This window comes from Agelaius phoeniceus, chromosome 6 (assembly GCF_051311805.1).
Source record: "Agelaius phoeniceus isolate bAgePho1 chromosome 6, bAgePho1.hap1, whole genome shotgun sequence".
NCBI lineage: Eukaryota > Metazoa > Chordata > Aves > Passeriformes > Icteridae > Agelaius > Agelaius phoeniceus.
The window spans coordinates 58468726-58491347 of NC_135270.1; the positions used below are offsets into that span (position 1 = coordinate 58468726).

Here is a 22622-nt window from a genome sequence, read left to right on the forward strand (position 1 = left end):
CCAGCCCCAGGTGTTTCCTCCTGCTCTCCTTTAGATGATGGCAGGGCTGGGGGCTCTCCCCAGCAAGAGATGGCACTGCAGAGCCCTTGCCCTCACCGTCAGGACATTTGTGCTGCTGATCCCTGCATCCTGCTGTCCTTGGGGAGCTGCCCTCAACACTTGTGCCCTCCACATCCTTGGGATGGTGATCACCCCGGGCCCAGCACAAGCTATAAATATTCCTCCCATCCTTCCCCCATCACTCACTCACTCAATCCCCTGGCACCCCAGCAGTGGCCACAGGCTCTGTGGAGCATCCCCCAGCCCCAGGCTGCCCTGGGGGCCCCAGCTGCTTCCCCCTCCCAGCAGGATGGGATGCTGGAAGCCCCAGGGGGGACGGGGCGTCCCGCAGGCTCTCCCAGAGGCACCACTGGCAGATTAGCAGCTCTATTTTTCAAGCTGATCCTCTCCCACCCCCCACCCCCCCTCCAACTTCATTCAACTTACAAGGATTTAAGAGAACTTGGCAGGACAGGCAGGGTCTAAATATAAAGCCTGGTGGCCATTTCATCAAACAAGCCCCGATGAGCAAATGGCCTCAGTACCTGGAATGTGGGTTCATGGAAGTGCCAGGTCAGCAAAGCAGCTGCCTCTTTCCTCCCAGCACAATGGGGATAGCAGAGATGCCATCAGCACGAGTTTTTTCCTACCCTGCTGTGCACTAAAAAAAAAATTATTCTTGGAACATTATGGAGCAGGGGAGTAAAAATAGAAATGCAGGTTCAGCATATGGCTCCCCTCACTCCTTGTGATTGCACCTTGTTTTGCAGAGAATAGAAGGAAAAACAGTTGTGCCACCCTGTTAAACCCTGCTTGCTCAGCAGCTCCTGACAATGACACTTGCTGCTTTCCTGGCTTGTTTTAGAAGTCCTTCCAGCAACCTGGGTGTCTCTGTGGTGTCAATTTAACCAGAAAAGATGAGTCTGTAATCAGCCCAGCATGGGTGGGAAAGCTCAAAAACTTGCTGCAGCATCCTCAGGTGAAACTCAGTTTTGTTTGTCACTGTTGGCAGCACCAAGGAGTCACCACATGGAAAAGGAAGCTGGAAGCAAGGTTTGCTCTGCCCCAAGATCTCCTGTCAGAGAGCCACCCCTGAGCCCCACACCAGGCTGGGGGGAGGCAGCTCCCACAGCTGCTCACTGGAGTCTTTTTGGCTCAGTGAAGCTCAGTAGAGACCAAACCAGCTGGAGCTGCTGGGATGCATCAAAAGCCCTGTGATGCCCTGCCCATGCACTGTGCCCATCACAGAGGGCCAACTTTGGTCCCCAGAGAAGTGACAGTGGTTAAACAATCCCAGTGTTAGTGCTGGTGGAGTCACTTCAGGGATGCAGCCTGGGAGGGGCCATGCTGGTGCTCACAGCATCTCCCACCCACTGAGCCACCTCCTGTGGCTCTTTCAGACCCCTGGGGACAGGCAAGTGTGTTTAGGCCAGCTCAGAAGGGCTGGGTGACAGGCTGTGGCCTCAGGCTCTCCTCTGGTTTCCTTGAAGGAGGAGGATGAGGCTCCAATATGGTCACCACAATAGGACCATGGTGGGGGGTGAGGGCAAAGCAGGCAAGGATCCCAGGGAGGCACAGACACCAATTCACAGAGGGTGACAGAGAGAGGGGCTGGTGTCCCCTCCCAGCCCACAGAGCCCCTGCACAGCAGGGATGGTGCCATGGGCTTTTGAACGGACACTTTGCCACACCACATTCTCAAGAGACAACCCAACAAATCCTTCCTCACCTTGCTCCTCCTCCCCTCCCCTCTCAGCCACCTTCCTGCAGCATTCACATTCTCTGAAAAAATCCCTTTGCCCAGGACTCTTCTGGGAAGTTGAGAAGCCTCAGAGAAAAAGGAAAACAATATTATCTCATTGCTTCTCCAGTGTGGAATGTGTTTGGAGATTGTTTACCCACAGGTGATTGTTTCAGTGGATTCTGCTGTGAGTTGTTTGGCCAATCAGGGCCAAGCTGTGTCAGGACTCTGGAAAGAGTCATGAGTTTTCATTATTTTTAGCATTTACTAAGTATCCTTTCTGTATTCTTTAGTACAGTATAGTATTCTTTAATATAATATAGTATTATAAAGTAATCAATTAGCCTTCTGAGAACATGGAGTCAGATGCATCATTCCTACCTTCATTGGGCATTTCCCTGTGAATACAATCCCTTCCTCCTTCCCTGGGGAATTTTTGTGCCTTGGTGATCTTTAGCCTTGGCCTCCCTGCAGCTGCAGAATCCCACAGCAGATCTGTGGCTGCTCCAGAACCAGCCTGGCTGTGTCAGAGCCCAGCCTGGCCAGAAGAAGCCCCTGTTTAGGGCCTGGATCCCTGAACATTCCGGCAATCACCGAAAGCCCCTGGCATTTGGGCTCCAAAAGACTTTCTGAGCTCCAGGATGCCACCAGGAAAAGGGACTGGCCCTCACCTGCTCGTGCCCTTCATCATCACTCTAAGCCCTGGGGCTGGAACAGGACAACAAAAAGGTTTTAAATTCACCAAATTTCCAACAAAACCTCATGTGTTTTTCCAGGTAACATCCACTGGACCCTGCTTTTTTCAGCTTTTTCAGTCAAGCACGTTTCCTCTGCAGCATAGAAAAGGACTTCAATCCTCACTCTCCCAAAAGATCATTTAACAGCAAGCTGGAGGGAGTGGAGAGATGACAAGGGATTTTAATAGAAGGCAAATTAAGCTCTTTATAAGTCATTTCCAAATTGATTTATATAGCCAAGGCTGCTCCACTACTTTTTCACAGTGGAAAAGTCCCTTAAGAAAACACCTTCAAAAGACTGATCCAACTCTCCTTGAAGCCAGGAGAGGCAAATCATGCAAGTGAAAACCAGGGCTAAAATGTGCACAAAATGCACAAAACACTCAACATCACCATTCAAAGATTGTTCCACAGTCTCCTGAATTCCAGATGCTGGAGCCTAATGGATAATGCTGAGCTATCAAAACATGAATGTATGTGGAGTCTCTTTAGTCTCAGCATTACAACTTCATTTCTCAGCATTAACGTTCATTTCAAAGCAAGGAATTTTGCTTGGCCTCCCCTGGGACCCCTAAACCCTGGTGTTTGTATTCCACCCTGCAGCAGGAGCACAGGGTGGCAGGGAAGTGCTAAAGCCAAATGTTTCCCCCTTTGCAGCGTGCTGGAGAATGTGCAGCGACACCTCTGCTCAAAGGGAAGGCCTTGTTTAGATAAGCCATGGCAAACACGAGGCACAGGCCCTGCAGGAACAGCTTCAGGGGCTGGGAGAAGGTGGAATATCAACTTCCAGTATTTGTGGGTGGAAAAAAAAAATCTGTCCATGGTTTCCATGCAGTTTCAACCTGAGGCTTTGCATCCCCCAGGGAAATGTCATTCCTTGGCTTGTGACCCACCAAACTGAACTGTCAGATTAAAGAATGGCAAGACAGACATCTCTGGCTACCCAGGCCAAGACAATGTCTCTCCACCATCATCAGAGTCATCTCCCCTTGGAAAAGCACCAGATGAATGTTCCTGTTGCTCAGATGATTCCAGAATGTTTGAGTTGTAAACAGCAATGGAAACTGTGCCAGCAAACACCAAAAGGAAAACTGCACCATTTCAACACTTGCTGAGCTGGGCCCAGCAGTGACACTCTGAGCACCTTGTGGATGGTGTCCCTTGAGACATGGGCCCTTCTCCCCCATCCCATCTGGTGATCACTTGTGCACAAGGCCTGCTTGCCCTGATGGTGTCACTGGCTGTGCACCAGCAGAAGCTGCTCTTGCTCATCCCCACCTCAGTCCTTGGACAGTGCTGTGGTGACAGCTGGCAGCCCCAAAGTGCCATGGCAATGGCTCCTTCTGCCCTTCCCTGCTGTCTGTGCCCCCCAAACCCAAAGCAGGCCAACCTCATGTGGCAGGGTTAATGAATAAATATGAAACCATGCAAGGAAAGAGCTCCCAGCTCTCCACCTTTCCATTCCACCAGTGCCTGGCAAGCTGTCTGCAAGCAGGACCTCAGTGTGCTGCATGCTCCCCAGAAAAAGCACACATCAGGAGGGGTAAAAGAACCAACACTGAAGATGCAGCAATTTGGGGGCATAAATTCCACATATGACTGTTGAGATAAATGTGTGCAGTGACCCTGCACTCAAACATGTCAATATCCAAGGGGCAGTGAAGGCCATAAACCCCTGCTGGAGCTGGGCAGGGGAAGGCACTGTGGGAGTGCTGCGTCTCAAATCCTTTCTATGACCTCAAAGAAAAGCCCCTCCCAGACAGATCTTCCATCTGCACCTCACCCACCACATGGGACCTCACCAAAGCTCCCTGCACCTCTGTAGGTGCTGAAGAACCTGGTCAGCACCTGCTCAGTGAGCAACAGTGGGAATTCCCCTGCACCCCTACCCAAAGCTCAGGGTGAGGAGCCTCCTGTGACCACACAACAGCAGCAAGTGGAATGCACCAAGAGGAGGTGTTATCCTGGTGAATACTCCTGAAATTGGAATGCACCAAGAGGAGGTGTTATCCTGGTGAATACTCCTGAAATTGGAATGCACCAAGAGGAGGTGTTATCCTGGTGAATACCCCTGAAATTGGAATGCACCAAGAGGAGGTGCTATCCTGGTGAATACCCCTGAAATTGGAATGCACCAAGAGGAGGTGCTATCCTGGTGAATACCCCTGAAATTGGAATGCACCAGGAGGAGGTGTTATCCTGGTGAATACTCCTGAAATTGGAATGCACCAAGAGGAGGTGCTATCCTGGTGAATATTCCAGAAGTTTGCCCCAGTGCAGCTGATTCTGCTCACTGCTTTGGCTCAAAGGATCAAACATTGATTATTATATTGGGAAAAAGAGAAGTGGACTGTAGAAATGTGAGCTGAGAAGTGAATAAACCCCATGAATTCACTCATCTTTAACAAGAAGGGAAGCTGTTCATCAAAACCAGGAGTGAAACATTGAAAGTGAGTCCCAGAGTGTCCCAATGCCAGCCCTGTAGGAAGCTGTAAAACAGAGGCTCTTTAACCCTTCCTACAGGAGATTCACAGCCACGAGCTGCACACACCCAGAAATGCTACCCTAAAGCCCCACTTTCAGCCCAAAGAACAGTGAAACAGCCAAGTGTGACAGAAGGTGAGAATAAGGTCTGAGATTTTCAAGGCCCTCAACTCCAGCCCAACAGGTTCTGTGCTGTCATAACCACATCCCACACCTTTTCTCCATCCCTGTGTAAATCCCAGTATCAAGTGGAGCTACCTGGGAGGACAGGGAGAAGGGGCTCCCAGGAACCCTGTCTCACTTCAGTCCCTGGAGCAGGGAGATGGGCTCCTGAAAGGCAACAGACTGGAACAACAGCCCTGAACCTCCAGGGCTCATTAACTCTCCTTGGCCACATCTGTGATTTGCTCCATGATGTGTGGAGCAGGAATTTCCACCCTGTCTCCAGAAAAGTCATCCTGCACCCTGGGCTGCTCAGCCACCACACCAACCTCCCTGTCCATCACACACACCTGGTGACTTCAACTAAACCTTGCCTGAAAGCTGGAATGTGAATCAGCTGGGGAAGGCATTGATGGCAGCAATGTCAAAGCTCAGTGCAAACCTTCCCAAGATGAACCATCCTGCCCTTGGCTGGGCTGACAATAAAAGTGTGACCTCATGTGCAAACGAGCTCAGAATTCAAACCAGGTGCTGGGAGCTGCCTGGTGTCATGAGCAGGGATGGTGCTGGGGCAGGAGCAAGGCTGAGCACAGCCAGGACACACAGCACCAAAACAGGCAGTGCAGCACAGGGCTCCATCCTGCACTGCATGGAAAATGCTGGGGTTTGTGCTCTTTGGTGCCAGCTCTGCTTGGGGCAAACACCATTAAGTGAACAGAGCTGCTGGCACTCACTTCCACATGTGTGAACTTTCCTACAGCTCTGGAATCAAGGCAGCAGCACAATGATGAGGGGGTTTCCATGTTTGCTTATACCCAGGACTCCCCTGGACCTTGCAAAGTGCTGGGAGCTGCACTCACAGGACACAGCTACTGGAGAGCACTGGGACTTACAGCCAGAAAGCACATCCATGCTTCAGTAAGGTAATGGCCTCTTCCCCATCACTGACCCTCACCTTGCTCAACAAGGCCCATCCCAAGGGTGTCCATGAGCAGTTTTTCACCCTATTATGCACTGCCAGGCCAGCTGCTCACCCTTTCCCCACATCCCAGAGGCAGTGCTGGCACAGAGCTGTGAAATAAACTTTGAAAAACACTGAATTCATCCTTGTAAGAGAAAGCATTTTGATAGCCCTACAAGCTTCCACTCTGTTTTTTTGAACTTCCTGAGTACAACTGACATTTTCAAAAGCTCTAAAAATCATGCACATGTGTGGGTCAGTTCTGTTCATGGTAAGCTCCTACCTGGCAAGCGGTTGTAGCTAAACCACCAGTAAGTTTGGGTTAGATGCATTCACTTCCAGCTAAGAGACATTGAGATTAGTTACATTTGTTAACTTCCAATCTCCTGATTCTTAAAGAACACCAGCCTCTGAAATAAATTCTGCTGGCTCCTGTTCACAGGGGGGACCAGATCAGCACAGAAGAGGCAGGTTTGCTGTCCATGAACCAATACCTGGGAGGACAGTAACTGCATTGCTCATTTTGTGCATCCTGGTGTTCTGGAGAGCACAGTCCAAAGAGTAAAATCCATCCCTGGAAGCAGATTGGCCTGGGAGGGGCAGTTGGGAACATTTCAGGATGTGCTGCAGAACATCACCTGCAAAACAGAGTGGGGATCACACACACAGCTGTGTAGAGTGTAAACTGTTCTTTATTTTTTGCATTTTTTGGAACATGCCCTGGCTGTTCCACAGTGACTCTGAGGCAAAGAGAACTCAGAACAGAAAACCTGTTGTACAATACACAGGGCAATTTCTACATCCAGATCATTAATAATTTCTTTTGGGAATTCCATTTCCACAGGAAGCATGGCTGGATGAACACTACTGAAGCACACAAATACCAAGACCACCACCACAAACTGCAGGAATTGCACAGCACTTTTATAATACTGAGAATTCTCTCCCACTGGCAGTAAGAGTAAACATGTCCAAGGGTTTCTTTGTATGGAGAGCAGCTGCAATGAATGCTTTCAACACCAAAATCAACTGGAAAACAACAATTTCAGGTGAAGTGTTAAATTAAATCTAACTAAGAAAGGAGTTCCACAATAATCCTAGTTTTGAGCTCTGCTGTTTAGCAGCCTCCTTCCTGCCATGCTGGTTACAAAAACCATTCTTCACACCCAGCTTACCACAATCCAGCTGAAACTTGAGCAGCCTCCAAATGGACAAGGAATGGAAATAGGAGAAAAAGAGAAAATAAATCAAAGGCAACCAATTAATTTTCATCTCTCACATTGTTCTTCCTGCTCAACCGGGGAAAAGGAACCTTTCCAAGTGAGTTCAGAAATGCTGTGTGGGTCTCTTCATTCATTCCTGTCAAGTCTTCAGTGAAGAAGGTTGGAAAATGCTGATGACAGGCAATAAAGTAGAATCACTGAAATTCATAAATCTGGAAATTTGGAAGAAAAAATATCTGTATGCAAGAATAATGAAGAAAATATTTGTCAGCATTTAAATGAACTGAGAGTTCCACACTGGAGGCCTCTTCTGCTCAAAAACTTCATGGAAGTGCACAATTGTAGAAAAACCCTTGAAAGACACAATGCACAGCACAGCTGTGGGAGGTCAGAAGGATAAATTACTCTGGTTTTTCATTGTGGACAACACTCATATCTTCTAAATTTGGGAACAGAAATTATTTTTCTGCTCCTCCATATTTTAAGTTATGAACTACAGAAACTCAGAAGTAGCAGCATTTCTAGTTCTTTTTCAGATGAAAGGTATCAGGCATTCTGTAAACCCCTGTGCTCTCCTTTCTGCAGCCAAAATGTATTAACAGAGCTCAGCAGAGCTGTGAATTGCTTCCATTCATCCTCATCAACTTCACACACTGCAATTCATCACTCCAAAGTCCACCTTTCAGGACACTCAGTCAGCAGCCAGGCTAGTTAGGATAATACCCAAGGATTAAAACAATACTGTAGTGATTTCTGCAGCACTAAGGAATCCCCTGTAAAATTAACAGTGGATTTCAGGTATTTTCTCAGTCATATTTTCAAGATGATGCACACAAACCAAACTGCCCCAGGGCAAGAGAGCAGTACAGTGCATGAGACTCAGCTTTTTCAGGGAGAGGAGGGAAGAGCAAAAGCTCAGCAAAGCTTTGCCAACTTTCTGTCCCCTCACAGATAATCTAAATATTCAGATTTAAGCATTACTGTCTAGAGTTTAAAATAAAAGTGACTGCAGTAATGATCTACCAGTACTACTCAACAGTATGCTACAAGAGCAGATAATAAATGAGAAACTATTTCCATAAAATTTCTAATAAATACACTCCCTAAATTCTAGTATCTGACAAAAATCCCTGAGTTCATTCTCATCAATGTAAGGTCTCCTGTTTTCCAAGGAAGGTTTGGTTCAGTCAGACAGAAAATCACTTCCTGATGTACAGCTGTCAGTGCTGACTCAAGGTACACTTTTACAAGGTATATATTTAGTTTTCTACAACAGTGCCAGAGATTCCATCAGCATCTGCATCCCTGCAGTGCAACAAAGCCCATGAGACTCAGCCATCAAAGGGCAGCCACAGGCAGGAAGGCAGCTGCACCTGGTTAGCAGGAGTTTGAATTGGAAGAATAAAGGCAAATTCACTTTTTAGACAGATAATGTCATATCTTGTGGTCACCTTGGTTGTCTGCTGGGTAAACATGTGGCAGGAGCCACTGCCAGTGCCACAGGAGGAGCTGGGAACTCCTGGCCAAGTGTGGATTTGCTGTTTCTGGTACTGCCAAACTATTACAGGCTTCACCTGGACTCAAGAAACCTCTGCTAGAAACTTTGTTAGAAAAAGAACTGCAGTCCTTTCCAGGGATCTTTTTCTTTGGGATCCTACCAAAATCTCTGAGTTAGCTCCCCGGCCTCACCACATGTATTTATTTTTATATTAAACTCCTCGGGAGAAGGATACTTCCAAGCAAAAAGGATTTCTGAAGCAGCACTAACCTGCACCACCTGGGTGCCTTCAGGCCATCCATCAAAAATGATGGAAAAGTAACTCCTGGACCCTGAGAGAGCCAAGTGATCTGCTGGCAGGAAAAATAAGGAATAGAGAAGGTGATTCCAGCTCTGCTATTTGCTGTTCCTCCCCTTTAGACAGGGCAGGATCTATCAGCTTTTGATTCCTTAGGGCATGAAACCTCTGAGCAGATAAGGTCACTTTATGGCCATCAGATCCCACCTGAGAGAAGGAAATGCTAAAAACCTGCCCATGGTCTCAGGCACTGCTTTCAATCTACTAAAATGAGGAACTTTTCTTGTGGGTACCCAATATCATTTCCAACCAAGCCCAGCTGGTGTTGGAAATTACATTCACATTCAGGGGGCCAAAGAATAAGGAATTAGAAAAGACTACATGGAAGTTCACAGACATCTGAGGTAAAATTAGGGTTCCATAAAAGTAAACTTTCCCTTTCCCAAACAGAGGCAGATTGTCATCTTTTAAGCCCAAATCTTCTCTGAAACACAAAAGAACATAAAATATACAAACACTTTAGTTCAAACCTGAAAGATTTGTAAAAATGGGTATAAGAGAGAAAAGAGGAGAGTCTTTCACTTGGAGGAATACTGAGGTACTTTGAGTACTACTCAAAAGTAGATATTAATTGAAAAATGTCTATTATTAACTGCAAAATGAAAACACCAAAATGAAATGCTACTAAAAGCTATTATGCTTGATGGGCAGAATCTGCTAATTTAAAAATTAATCAGGATGATTCAAGTGTGCTGACAGAGAAAAACTGTTTTTTAAAAAACAATTAACAAATATTATCATGACATGCCCATTAAACTGAGCTAAGGCAGTTGGTCTCTGGATCCATCTTAGGATAAATTAGGGTAAACACTTGGAATCAGCAAGTTCTTAATGTGAACTGGCTGAAATTTTGGATATTAGTCAAGCAACAGGAATCTTTCAAGGATTGGGACAATGTGCACTATCCTAGGTGCACAAATCACATTCTGCACAAAAAGTCTGATGTAATGTCTGTTCCCCTTGTTTTGAAAGGACAAGTTATTTCAAGTGTCTGTTTTGATCACCATGTGCCCTAAACCATTTTTGCATTGCAGAAATTTTCAAGACCTTTTTACCTGTCCTTATTACCTCATCAAAAACTCATATTTTAGGCAAAGATGAATTGTCCAGTAACTGAAGAGTGACTGAAGATTAAAGAAGGACCATCAGTAATGGAGGTGAAAAGAGCATTACTTCTTCCTTGGCAGCTCTGGTCAGTGTTCCTTTGGGATGTGCAGCACTCACTGTTGGCATCTCTCTGCTCCTTGCTGTCCTCCTGGAGCTCAGATCAGACAGGGTCAATAGCTCTTATTGATCAACCCAATTGAAAATGATTAGAACCAAACTGAGAAGGCCAACACAAATGCCAAAAATAACCAAGGCACATGCCTGTGAAGAAAAAAAGCAAAAATTAATGCCATGAAAGTCCACAAGAACAGGTACAAATAGTGTCTTTTGAAATAATCTGTAATGTTTCAAATTATTCAGTCTTCAAACACAAAGAATCTGCTAAGTGGGAAACTAAACCAAGCCTGGCATAGTTTCCCTGGGAACTCCTGGAGCAGTCACACTATCCAGCTGCACAAAAAATAATTTGCCCTTTACAACTCTAAAGAAATGGAGAAACTGATTGGTATTTTACTCAAAATACAATTAAAATTACAATGGATTTTTTTACATTTTTGACTAGCCAGATGATGATAAAACCACAGTTCAAGAGACTGCAGATTGCTGATTTATAACAGGTTCCCAAATCTGCTGGAACTAGTCATGACTTTAGATGGTCAGAGGGCATCATTATTAGATTTTCTTTCAGATTCCCTGTTTTGTCAATACAAGACCAGCTCCATGAATCATAAGAATGGCAGAAAAACTGTGTATAAACATTTTGTCAGCATTTTGGCCACTCTGCTGAGCAGTGATTAAATGAAGACAGACAGTTACAGTGCAAAAAGCAGGCTCCTGCACAAATTCCAGCCCAGAACTTAACCTACTACTACAAAAGAGAAACCACAAAGAGGAGAGAAAAAAAACCAAACAAAAAGGAAGAGAACAAAAAAAAAAAGAGATGTTTTTGCAAAGTCTTTTATAGAAAACAAGCACAAAAACCGTCCCACTTAAATGCAGTTTAGCTTTGTCCCAACTGCTCAGACAACAGAGTAACAGGTAAAAACTGAGCAGAAGCTGGATTAAAAGAAGTCAACATCTGAAAACTATAGGGAAAAGCACATATCAGACCAATTGCCCAGTACATGGACACACTGCTTGCCAAAAAACTCTGCTGAAGAAGGAGTTTCAGACAGACCAGAGCTACCAGGAAGGATGAAATAAAATACGAAGAGATTTTGTGAGCTGCAATGAAAACAAGAGCTTTGCCCCTCGGATTGTGTGCTCCACTGTGTATTAAAATGCATTTAAAATGAGCCTGTTTAAATATTATTAGTGCAGATGAGAAAACAGAAAACATACCCCAAGTTTCTGTGGTGATATAAAGTCCTCTCTGTTAAGTTTAAGATAAAATAGTCCAGGATATACAAAAAGCAAACATGTTGATGTGGTTGAACCTTTAATAAACAGAAAGTAAGGTTTTGTTTATAGAAGACTGAAGTACACTGCAGAATCATATACTGAATTTCTTGAAGTTAAAATAAAACCCAAGAAATCCAACCACCACAAGAACTTACCAACTACTCCAAATACATTTTTTATGTCTGGCACATACATTGCAAACAGAACAACAACTGCATTCAGTGTTAAGGTGACAAGGATATGGCAAATCCACGACCCAGGAAGATGAGAGAAAAATACCATCAACACAGCTTTCCTTGCCTACACAATAAAAGACAAACATTGTGTGGGTAAATACATAAATATGCACACACATTTTTTGATCTTACCTCAATTTCATAACTTGAAGAATTGCATCATTCCAGATGTGAAAGAACATTTTAAAAATCAAAATGCCAGAAGATTAGTAACAGTTTAATGCTTTATCTCTCTGTAGTGTAGAATGTGATTTATTACTGTATTAAAGCAAGATTTATCACATGGTCATTAGTCTTAAGAAATGACTGGTCCCTCCCTGTTTTGGAGGCACAAAAGAAGGCCTGGGGGATGGTCTTTGTCTCTTTGAAAATGCCTGGTAGCAAATGTCAGCATGTTGTCAACTGATACATAATCTATACAGTGCTTCCATACACAGAGTTTTGCCTGCAAAACTTGTTTTGGTCCTAAAAGAATGAATTTTCAATTCTACCACAGTATTGATAAGCTAAACTAGGGGGGTTTTTTGGTGAAATAGGTCTATATGTGTTTTTAATTTACAATCAAATTGAGTTTCAAGTACAAGTGTGTTTGTGTGTGGGTGCGTGCATGTAGAAAGGAAAAACCAAGTCAGCAAAACTCAATTTAAGAGGAAAAAAAATCAAACTAAATAAACTTTAGAAGTTCTGAATTCTCTAAATTAAAAACAATGCTGTGGGCTAGTTTTAATCTGAAATCTGTCTCAAGAGCACAAATTAGCTTAGTGGTTAGTTGTTATTTTGGAGCTTTCATGGAACACATGCAAATATGTGGTCTTTGATCAATTACTTGACAAGTGAATAAGATACACAAGACTAGATGTGACTCAAGAATTGCAGTCTGCAAAACATTAGTGACCAGTGCTCAGTGCCAGCTCCAGAGCTCCCAGGAATACTCACTGGGAAATGGATCAGAGGGACTGTCAGGAGCACAGCAAACAGAATGGCTGCTCTCACAGTCATGATGATGGTATCGTGGGGCAGGTACCTGGAGTAACCTTGCAGCAGCTCAGAGTCCACCTTGTCTGAAAACAAAACAAATTAATTGCTTTGTTAATCACTGGAGAGCTAGGGTAATTAAGGTGACATTCCAATGGATCCATCTGCTTGAGGGAAGCAGATACACTGGCATTACTGATACACTAGGAGGCAAAATCTTCAGGGAAATTAAAAATTTCAGGAGGCAATGGCAGGCAGAGCCTCTGCTGAAGCCAAAGATGCCTAAAGAAAAGACACAAATGTGAAGGAGACAGCATTAAAAAAATAGAGGAAATTTAAACAGCAAAAGTCAGAGCACTGAGAGTAGTCTGCTACCCTGATTTTTTTTTTTTTTTTAAATCTTAACTCTGCTTTTTTGGACTTCAGAATAGACTGAAATTTTCAAAGTCTGGTCACTCTGTGAAGTTTCAAATTCACAGAAAACAGAAGAAACCATCTGAACCACAGAGAGATGAAACATGCCTCATTTCAAAGAGGGAACTGTTCTTTTGTTTCCAATTTAAAATAAAATGTTTTACATTTTCTCAGACTGGTGTTTTAGGAACAGGGAACAGACTTTCTCTGTTTAAAGAAGTAAGTTAATTAAACAAGACAACCAAAAAGTGAAAAGAAGCTTGCAAGGGGAAAAAACCAAACCAAACAAACAACAAGTCTCTTACAGACATCCACTCTTGATTCCAGCATTTCAGGCTCCTGAGTCTTAGAGTTACTACAGGAAATCAAGTCTGCAGAAAACCCAAAGCATTCCCACTGAAACAGACTGAGAGGTGAAGACAGGATCTGGTCCCAAAGAAATCATGGCAGTAAAGGTAACAGGAACTGGGATGGCTTCCAGGACTATTTTTTTCCCCTCTTTTTTTCCCCTTCTTGTTAAGATTTCATCTGGACAGATGCCCTGCACTGCCTACTGAACCTTTCTGAGTGGCACTTCAATTTATATTCTCCAGCAAACTTCATGGAGACAGCCAGGAAATAGCAGCAGTGGCCACTAGGCCATCAGGGCCTTCAAGACTCCCCAGAGAACTTTTCTAAGGTTTCTGGATATCTAGGGAATATTTTCAGACATGCTTATACTTAGGGGTAAAAGACACAGAAGTTCCTAAAAATCTGGAATTATTAGATGCTGAAAGCCAATATTCTTGGTGCTTTGTCAGACACCATCTGATCCCTAGGATCAAGAATTATGAAACACTTGAAAGGAGAGGAAATCCTCATCAGAACTTTCATTTACTGCCTTACAGTCTCCTGTAAGAATTTTTATCCATTCCAATCATTGAAGATTAGCATGTGAATAAGAGTTTTCAGAAGACATCAGAAGGATCCTCATGGATGACTGTTATGCATTTATGTGACAGCATTGGTCTGAAACTACAACAGAATCAGCAAGTAAAGGAAATTCAACAGACCAGTTGTGTTATCACTGCTGTATGAAATAGACCCTCACCTACTTCTGCCAGGGCTGTGATGGACCTTTAAAAAAAGCCACTGTGTAGATAAGGGGTCTGAAATCTTTCTGAAGTATAAGAATGCCAGACAGAAAAAAATAATCTATGTTTAAACTCTACTGAAAATCTGTACCCAGAAGTATTTAGAAATCCAAATGTAGAGTAATTAAATTGGTACTGCAGCACACTGTCACCTAAACTCTACAGCAAATGAAAATTTGTGTAGAATTTGGTAGAGCAAGTGTGATACCCCACCCACTCTTCTGATTGATAATAAAAAGGTACAGTAACTTCATCAAATATCAACAACATTTCTAACAAATGGGCTCTTCTTGGTTCAGTTAATGTATCAAACAAACACATTTCTGGCTCAGGAACCAGAAGTTTTCCATGTGCTGGAAAACCCAGCTCAAAGCCTATCCTTTTGAATGTTTAAAATCTGAGGGTTCCAGTGTACTAATGCCTGAAGCATTCCCGGCAGAAGATATTTATCTTTTATCATTAACTTTTGTTCTAAGGAATACCTGAAGAATACACTTACCATAAAATGTCAGGTACCCAAAGAGAGCAGATATGAAGTAAATTAGGAAACTCAGCCCAATTCCTGTGACAGTTACATTCTGCATTCTCCTTTTGGATGGACTAAAATGGAGAAAGAAAAGGAAATCAGTGTTGTTTTATCAGTATTTGGGATGATTACACACAGCACAATCTATACAGTACCTTGCATTTCATAAGGAAGTTTTGGCCTAATTTAAGGCCACTGAGGATTTGCTGAGCTCTGTGCTGTCACTGATATTTAGGGGATTTTAAAGTATTTTTAGTCTGGTAATTAAAAGGGCACTTTTCAAGCAGACAATTAACACTGTCCCCATCTTGTCTGGAATTTAGACTTCCCAGTGTCTCTTTTAAATGAAAATTGGGATTTACCAGGCTGGCACCTGTTCAGAGCCAGGAACAGAATCTGTGTAAAAACCATCACTGGATCAGATATGGCCAAATGCAGATTCAGTTACAGCCAGAAAAGTTGACTATTAAAGTACCTTAGCAAATGACCTTTTTTTCCTCCTGATTGTCCAGAGCAGGACAATATCCTGACACTGATGATGGAACCACATTTGCTACTTTTCATTCCTCTAAGAGAGAAAAAGCCAGGACAGACTAAAACTGTACACTTCCTGAAACCATGAAAGCTCCTTATTCTGCAGTGAATTCTGCACTGACCTAAAAATAAAAAATACTCAGGGAAAGTATTAAAAAATGTTATCATTCTATTTTAATATTGCATCTGTTCATACATTACCTTTGGAGCTCACAATAGATTGGCAAGACTGAGGTATGGCACAGAAAAGAGAAGGCCATAGTTGGTATTGCATAAGCACTCTGAAAGAGAAAGAAAACATCTTGTAAGTTGTTTGCTGTTACTGCTGGCTGGAAAAATATCTGTATGAACTCAGAATTCAGTTCAAGTGTTGGAAGTCAGTGGAAATATTTCCAGATGAATGCTCTGAGATAAATCTCCACAAGACACAAATGGTGTCTCTAATCAGTCCACAAAAATTCAACCTTTTCAAGTCATGTCAGTTCAAGTGGACAGAGCTCAGTTTCATCATCAGGAGAAGTCATGCTGCCTATAAGCCAAAACTGGAAGATTTTCTTTTTTGACTATACTGAAGCCAAGTACTTATGTAGAAAGGGCAGGATGTGTCCCAGAGCCAGTGTATCACTTGTGAAATTCTCTAAGAATTTTTCCAAATTCTAATATCCATGGCTAACTGTCAAATTACTGATTCCTTCACCCTGACCTCACTATTTGATTACTCCTTCAGAAAAATTTGGATAAAACATAAAATATAACAGAAAATATTAACAGGAAATATAACATGCTTTGGCATCTGAAGTTTTTAAGACAGTTATGTAATTAAAGATGCAACCACACAATTAGTGGTGTCTCATTCCAAAAATTTGTAATAAAAGAGATGAATCATCTAGTACAGCTTACTGCAATTGCCAAGCAGAATAATCTGTAACAAACACTTTTGTGCTGAAATAATCAGGCCCATGCTGGTTAAGATATGCCACTTTCTATTGATAAAGCTAATTTTAAAAAAGAAGGAGAGATGAGTCCCAAGATTCTTCAAAGCAAAAAAGGCCAGAATCTCACATTAGATGTTTCTGGTCAAAAGCACCATTTCTTCTTTGATCTACAGACAACATTTGTCTGATGTTTGCATTGCCCAAGTTTGTTTTTTTTCTTGGGAGGGTAGGGTGGACTTTTGTTTTTTCAGAGAGATGCAGCCACATCCCTCCTAGATCTCACTACAGGGCTGTCCCAGATTTACCTTTTTCCCTTCCTCTTCACTCCCCAGAGACCAGGGCTCTACATGACACCTCCTCTCCTGCAAGCCTTGATGGGTGGTTACATGATTTAAATGCCATGTTAATTAACAAATACCAGAGCTGGCACCCAATGAGATGCACAAGATTGCATCAGGCCTGAAGGATCAGCTTCAGGTGAGAAAACACCAAGGTTAATTTCAGGAAAGCTGCTCTACCCTGCCAGGAACTAAGAGCACACAGCCAAGCAGCACCAACTTTCAGCTGAGGGCTTGATCTGATTGCATGATGAGGCTGACCACTGCTTCAGCTGTTATACTTTCTTCTTTGGTCATATTTCCAAAATATTTTCATAAATGCTAACTTGGACAATCAGCCTTCATACAAAAAAAAAAAGAAAAAAAAAAGTGAGACTGGATAGCACTTGGCAGCAGGTACAGAAAATATTTCAGCAGCCCATAACGAGTTTTACACAAGGACAGCTTACCCTGGGTAAGGTTTAAACCCCAATTTTTTAAATACCACCACCCCCCTTTAAGTTTGTGTATTGTTAATAGAGATTACCTCTTTTGAAAGATGAAAGAGCTTTGCTTTACAATCCCCAGTAGAATTTGAAACCTGTAAAACATAAATGCAAAAAAAAAAAAAAGGCATAATGAAAGAATAAGCCCAAACCACAGACATGAAACTTTTCAGATTCTGTGATGATTAATAAAAGAAGGAATTTAAATTGCAAGCTATTCTGAAAGTGTTAATGTAAAAAAAGCATTACAGTTTACTAATAAAATTAGAACTTCAAACCAGCATGCACTTTACCTGTAAAGTCTCTATGGCACTGCTCAGAGGGAGAGGACAAGGAATGGACCATTTTTTAATCACAACCTGCAGAGACAGCATATTTCATGCATGAATGATATCCTAAAAATCAGTTTTCAATTTGGATACACATAGCAGAAGTACCAGCCTGCTGGAACACCCAGCAGGGAGCTCCACCCCCAGTAAATCACCAGGCCTGCCTGGCAGCCAGGCCACCAGAAGGAGAGTGGCCAGAAAAGCCTGTCAGTGCCATTCCATGCAGCTGCTCACCCTGCACAGCTGGCAGCCTCATGGCCAGGGAGCTGGAGGTGGGGCACTATTGTAAATCAAAGGGCACAGAGAATGATGCATTTGACTTTATCATCAGAAGGCTATTTTATCCTATTCTATGTACATTGTATTTAAACTGAATTTGCTATGCACTTACTCTTGCTTACAACTGCTCCCACTGCACTCATCTCTCATTCTCTCATGACAGTCTGACACACACACACACTTCTTGGCCCTGACAGGCCAAGGGAACAAAACATCTTCACTTTGGGTAAACTATCTCTATATTACATTCTACTTTAACATAACACAAGCACAGCAAGCGAGACAAGAATTGTGTTTTCCTTCTTCTCTGCTTGTCTCACAGCTTCTCTCTGTTCAAAAAGCATGTGAATACTACAGGGCACTGCAATGGGCTCTGCCACAAGCTGGAATCCAAGCAGACTCCCAGGCCTGCTCCCTGGGCTGCACAGCAAGGGCCTCCCAGGCAGGATTGCTGCTGTGTTAGAGCCCAGCCTGCACCCACAGCACACGAGCCCTCAAGAGAGATAGAGCAGAGCCTAGGGCTCATCTTGAAAGGCAGAAACATATGGTTTGGACTAGAAAGCAAAGGAAAAACAATAAATGCAATTATTGTCCCAGAATGTCATTGGGCCTTCAGCTACACCCTGCTGGTTTAGGGACTGCCAAGTAACAGGGCTGAAAATCAAAGGGAAATTAAGAAATGTTACCTCCTTTTTCAGGAGCCCAGTTTAAAATGATAGTTGCATTGCTCTCCTCACCCTAATTAATTTCCTATTGTAGTTGCCTGGCTGGAGAGGTTATAATTCTTTTGAAGCCTAGAGCAAATCATTAAAAACTTAATTAAAGACTCAGATTCAGGAGAAGAATAACATGCAAGGGAACTCCTCTGGCTCAGGGAACTGTGTCCTGCATGCTGCCAAGTGGTGTTTCCCAGAGGATTAGATGCTCCCTCTTGTCACCAGTGCCAGGGGAGGCAAACAAATGTTACCTCTGGCCAAAATGTGGGCAAAGCAAACTGTGGGTACACAGCAGGCTGAGTGCACTGTGACAGGAACATTTTAAACTGCACAAGAACAACTCAGCTGAGGTATGGAACTAGGTGGGAGCCTGCTCAACAGCAGCCTGCAAAGGCCAAACACTAAAATATAACTTGAGCCTGGGTTGTATTTAAAGGCACCCAAAGAGGGGAAGGCTTTGAAGGCTCCAAAGCAGTCAAGCTTTGTGGGAACTCCCCCACTCCAGTCTAAAGCTGGAACAGGCACTGGGAAGGGGCATGGAACTGAAGGGCAAGGCTTGGGGAAAGGAAAATGTGCCTGGCAGTGGTGAGGGGAAGACTTCCTGCAAGCTAAAGAGCAAAGATATATATAAACATTGCAGAGGGAGGACCAGACAAGCCAAACCTAAAAGGCTGGAGGAGCATTTCTCTAAAATAAATGTAATACAGATTAAGACCAGACTGAAGTGGAAATAAAAGAAGACAAAATAAAATGTACTAGGTGCATTTAAAAAAATCTTTTTTTATTTTTGCCCACTTGCTTAATTATTTAAATGTATTTGGGTTTCCAATTGTAGTCTAATGAGTTTCCCCAAGAGGAAAGGATTTCTAAGCTGGCAGCACAGCCCAGTTCGCTGAGCAGTCATGCAGGCACCACAACCTTCCTCTAGAGCTTTAAGCCTATTTCATATAAACATTCTTTTGAGTATAAAAAATGTTTGGTTTTAAGTGAAAAAACCTTAAAAATCAAGAGAGATTCTAGTGGAAAAAGGGTATTTTAAGCCCACACCAGACACATTGCTAAAGAGTAAAATTAGAGGCTCAAAGTGTTCTAATATCCTCAGTGATTTTTTGTATCCTGCAGAGTGAAAACAGGAATCCCTTTATTCCAGCAGTACTGACAGCACTGGGCAAAGGGGCTGTCTGTGCATAACATCACTCATTGCATGTGGCAGGTTCCCAATCTGCAACATGTTTTGTTCTGGGAACACAAACAAGAGATTTAGACAAACACCATCAGCAATCATTAACACCTTTGCTAAACAAGCTACCAATAATGCTATCTCCACACACACACAAAAATACAAGTCTGTCTTACACTTCACCAATATACACAGCAAGAGGGGAGGCAAAACCAAAAAAAAAATTAACAATCACAATTTTTTTTTTCCCTGAGGATTCAAGTCAGGGAAGTATTTAACAACTGAGCAGCAAAAGTGCTCAGGACATCACAGAATCTGGCTTTGAATTAATAGTTACACATCCTTGTTTTTCTCCTAGATCAGCTCATCTCAGTGTCTGCAATATTTTTGCAAGTAAAGCCCAGAAGCAGTTTTTTGGCTTTAAAGGAAGAGATACTGAGGCACAGAGAGGACATTTGAGCCCCAGAACAAAGGAGTGTCCAGCCCTTTGCTCAGAGCACTCCCTGACCAGACTGACCAGGATGTCTCTTTTCTGCAGGCTGCAGTAAAATTGTGGCTTGCTGGCAAAAAGCTGAACAGATGGTGTGCACTTGAAAAGGCACAGAATTACTGTATATGCAAAATATAATTCTATCACTTCCATATGACTAACACAGTTCTCTTCTGGAACAAATTAAAACGTATCTGCCACACAGAAATTAACAGTGTGCAAACTAAAACACCATTTCAACAGCACATATCACCCACTTCAAAGCAATTAGATATGAAAACTAAACCACATTTAATGCCTTTACTTTCAGGGCCTGAGCAAGTCACAGGGAATATTCTGTCAGGAGTATTGGTTTTCTGGAAATATCCATAATGGCTTTAAAAATTTTGACCTCAGCTAGATTTACTGTGGCTGCTGCTTTGCCATTTAACAAGAAAGAGTAAGCACACAAACATTAACATTTCATTAAAAATCCAGCAGTCTGTACTCCTCCCTTAGCACTTTGTACCCACGTTTTTGATAGAGAATCACAAACTAAAATCTAGTTTAACTCATCCCAGCCTGGCATGGCTGCACACAGTTCTTGCTTACACATTTGCTTTTCCAGGGACTGAAGTTGTTTTAAAATGCATCCACCCGTTACAACAGCTCTCCTCAGAGATCCATAGACATTCCCTTTGAAATCCAGGAGCTGAGCTGGTTTTAAAACCCTTGCAACTTGCTTCAAACCAAAGGCCTGTGTCAGCATTATACTTAGTGCTTTTTCTTACTTTTTTTCCCATTTTTTTTTCTTTTAAAGATAAATTTTAGGAGAGAGGTCAAAAGTTAAGGTAATTTATAAATATTACAAATGAATTTCCATTAACTCTGGAGAGGCTGTGGCTGCTTCTCAATATTCAGCTTAGGAAGAATACTTCCCAAGGTCCTACAAACACTGCAGCTCTCCAGGGATACCCTAGGGAGATGTTTTGACAGCTTTGAAGTTTGGTTTTATCACATGGTTCAGTTCCTAATGGATTGCCTTGGTCTCCTGGATGGCATGTTTGTTCAACTTGCCTTCAACTCTGTTTATCCCTTTGTAAAACAGGTATTAAATGCAAGTCAATGCAAGCCAGAATGACAGGGCAGAGGGGGAACATTTTTGCCAGGCTCCCAAATAAGATTCAAATAGATGAAATAGATGACAGAGTGAGAGTTGCTCAGTTGTACCACATATTACACATGTGCATTAACACACTTTTTCCCTTTAAAAAGAAAAAAAAGTGCAACTTAAAGGCACATTTTCTCTCTTAGATCTGCCTAGCAGGTCTCACTTTTGATATTTGGAAACATCTACCTCACAGGGGCCTTGAGAGGGTGAACATCAGGGTCAAAAACCCCCATATGGCTCAGAGAAAAGAACTTTTCCTTTCAGCTGGAGAGGAGAATAAGGTCATTGACGTATTAATGAATCTTGTAAACTGCCTTAATGAAGTTCTAGTTTTCTTTGCCTTTTTCTGAACTCTGTCACTCCATTATACATGTAAATTTAATTTATTTTGGAGTATATTAAATTTTCTGCTGTACTAGTTGCAGTAAGTAATAGTTAGAAGTTAAGAAAACAGAATTCCATTCCTCTGCTAGTAGGGAAACAAAAATGTATGTGCCAGCTCCCTTTGCTGCACCATCAGCAAAAAGAAAAAAAAAAAAAGAATTGTTATATTTACCAGCCCAAAATATAATTATTTTAACTATTTTCACATGCTTGGAAGTTCATACACATTTCCCAGCCTCAGCAAAACAAATGTAATCTGTCCAAGCAAGCACATACTGAACCTGAAGAAAATTCTAAATTTCACATAAAAAATTAAGGGGGAGGGGAAGACAATTAATTTCAAAACAGGCTTATGAAAACATTCAAACAATAAGGGGGAAAAAAAAAGAAGCTGTGCAGAGATTAACTTACCACAAGAGTAAAGTACACCGTAAAGAAAAATGATAAACTACTTGTGTAGCCAAGAAAGCCTGTAAAATAACAGTAAAAATAAAAGAGAATTTATAAGGAAAGTGATCCTAATGTACAGCTAAAGCTTTACATTTTAGGCATGTTTTCTATTACAGTGCTTGGTATCTGGGGCTTAGGACTCAGAATAACAACATTCCAACTGCCTGTCACAGATCATTTATGTAGTTTTGTAGGGCAGAATTAGAACTGGCTCACCACTAATGGCATGCTGTAAGTAAATGCAGCTCTTTAATGTTCTGCTGTAAAGATTTTATTTTAGTATTGCAGACAAAATACTACTGCAACCCAAGTAATAGGTTAACTAGGCAGGGCTGGAAGGCAGAACACACTACAACA

The 22622-nt window shown here is 42.6% G+C and overlaps 1 protein-coding gene across 1 annotated transcript in view; it reads right to left on the reverse strand.

Annotated features, from left to right (window-relative positions):
- Positions 1 to 6798: 6798 nt before the first annotated feature.
- Positions 6799 to 22622, reverse strand: part of SLC38A6 (solute carrier family 38 member 6) — a 38189-nt gene continuing 22365 nt past the window's right edge. Inside the window, exons 8-16 of the mRNA XM_054635511.2 lie at positions 22227 to 22285; positions 17581 to 17646; positions 17329 to 17382; positions 15731 to 15810; positions 14969 to 15069; positions 12884 to 13008; positions 11867 to 12011; positions 11652 to 11746; positions 6799 to 10571 (exon numbers count right to left, since the gene is read on the reverse strand). Of these exons, the coding sequence (XP_054491486.2) occupies positions 10491 to 10571; positions 11652 to 11746; positions 11867 to 12011; positions 12884 to 13008; positions 14969 to 15069; positions 15731 to 15810; positions 17329 to 17382; positions 17581 to 17646; positions 22227 to 22285 (806 nt within the window). The 3' untranslated portion in view covers positions 6799 to 10490. The remainder of the gene's footprint in view (positions 10572 to 11651; positions 11747 to 11866; positions 12012 to 12883; positions 13009 to 14968; positions 15070 to 15730; positions 15811 to 17328; positions 17383 to 17580; positions 17647 to 22226; positions 22286 to 22622) is intronic.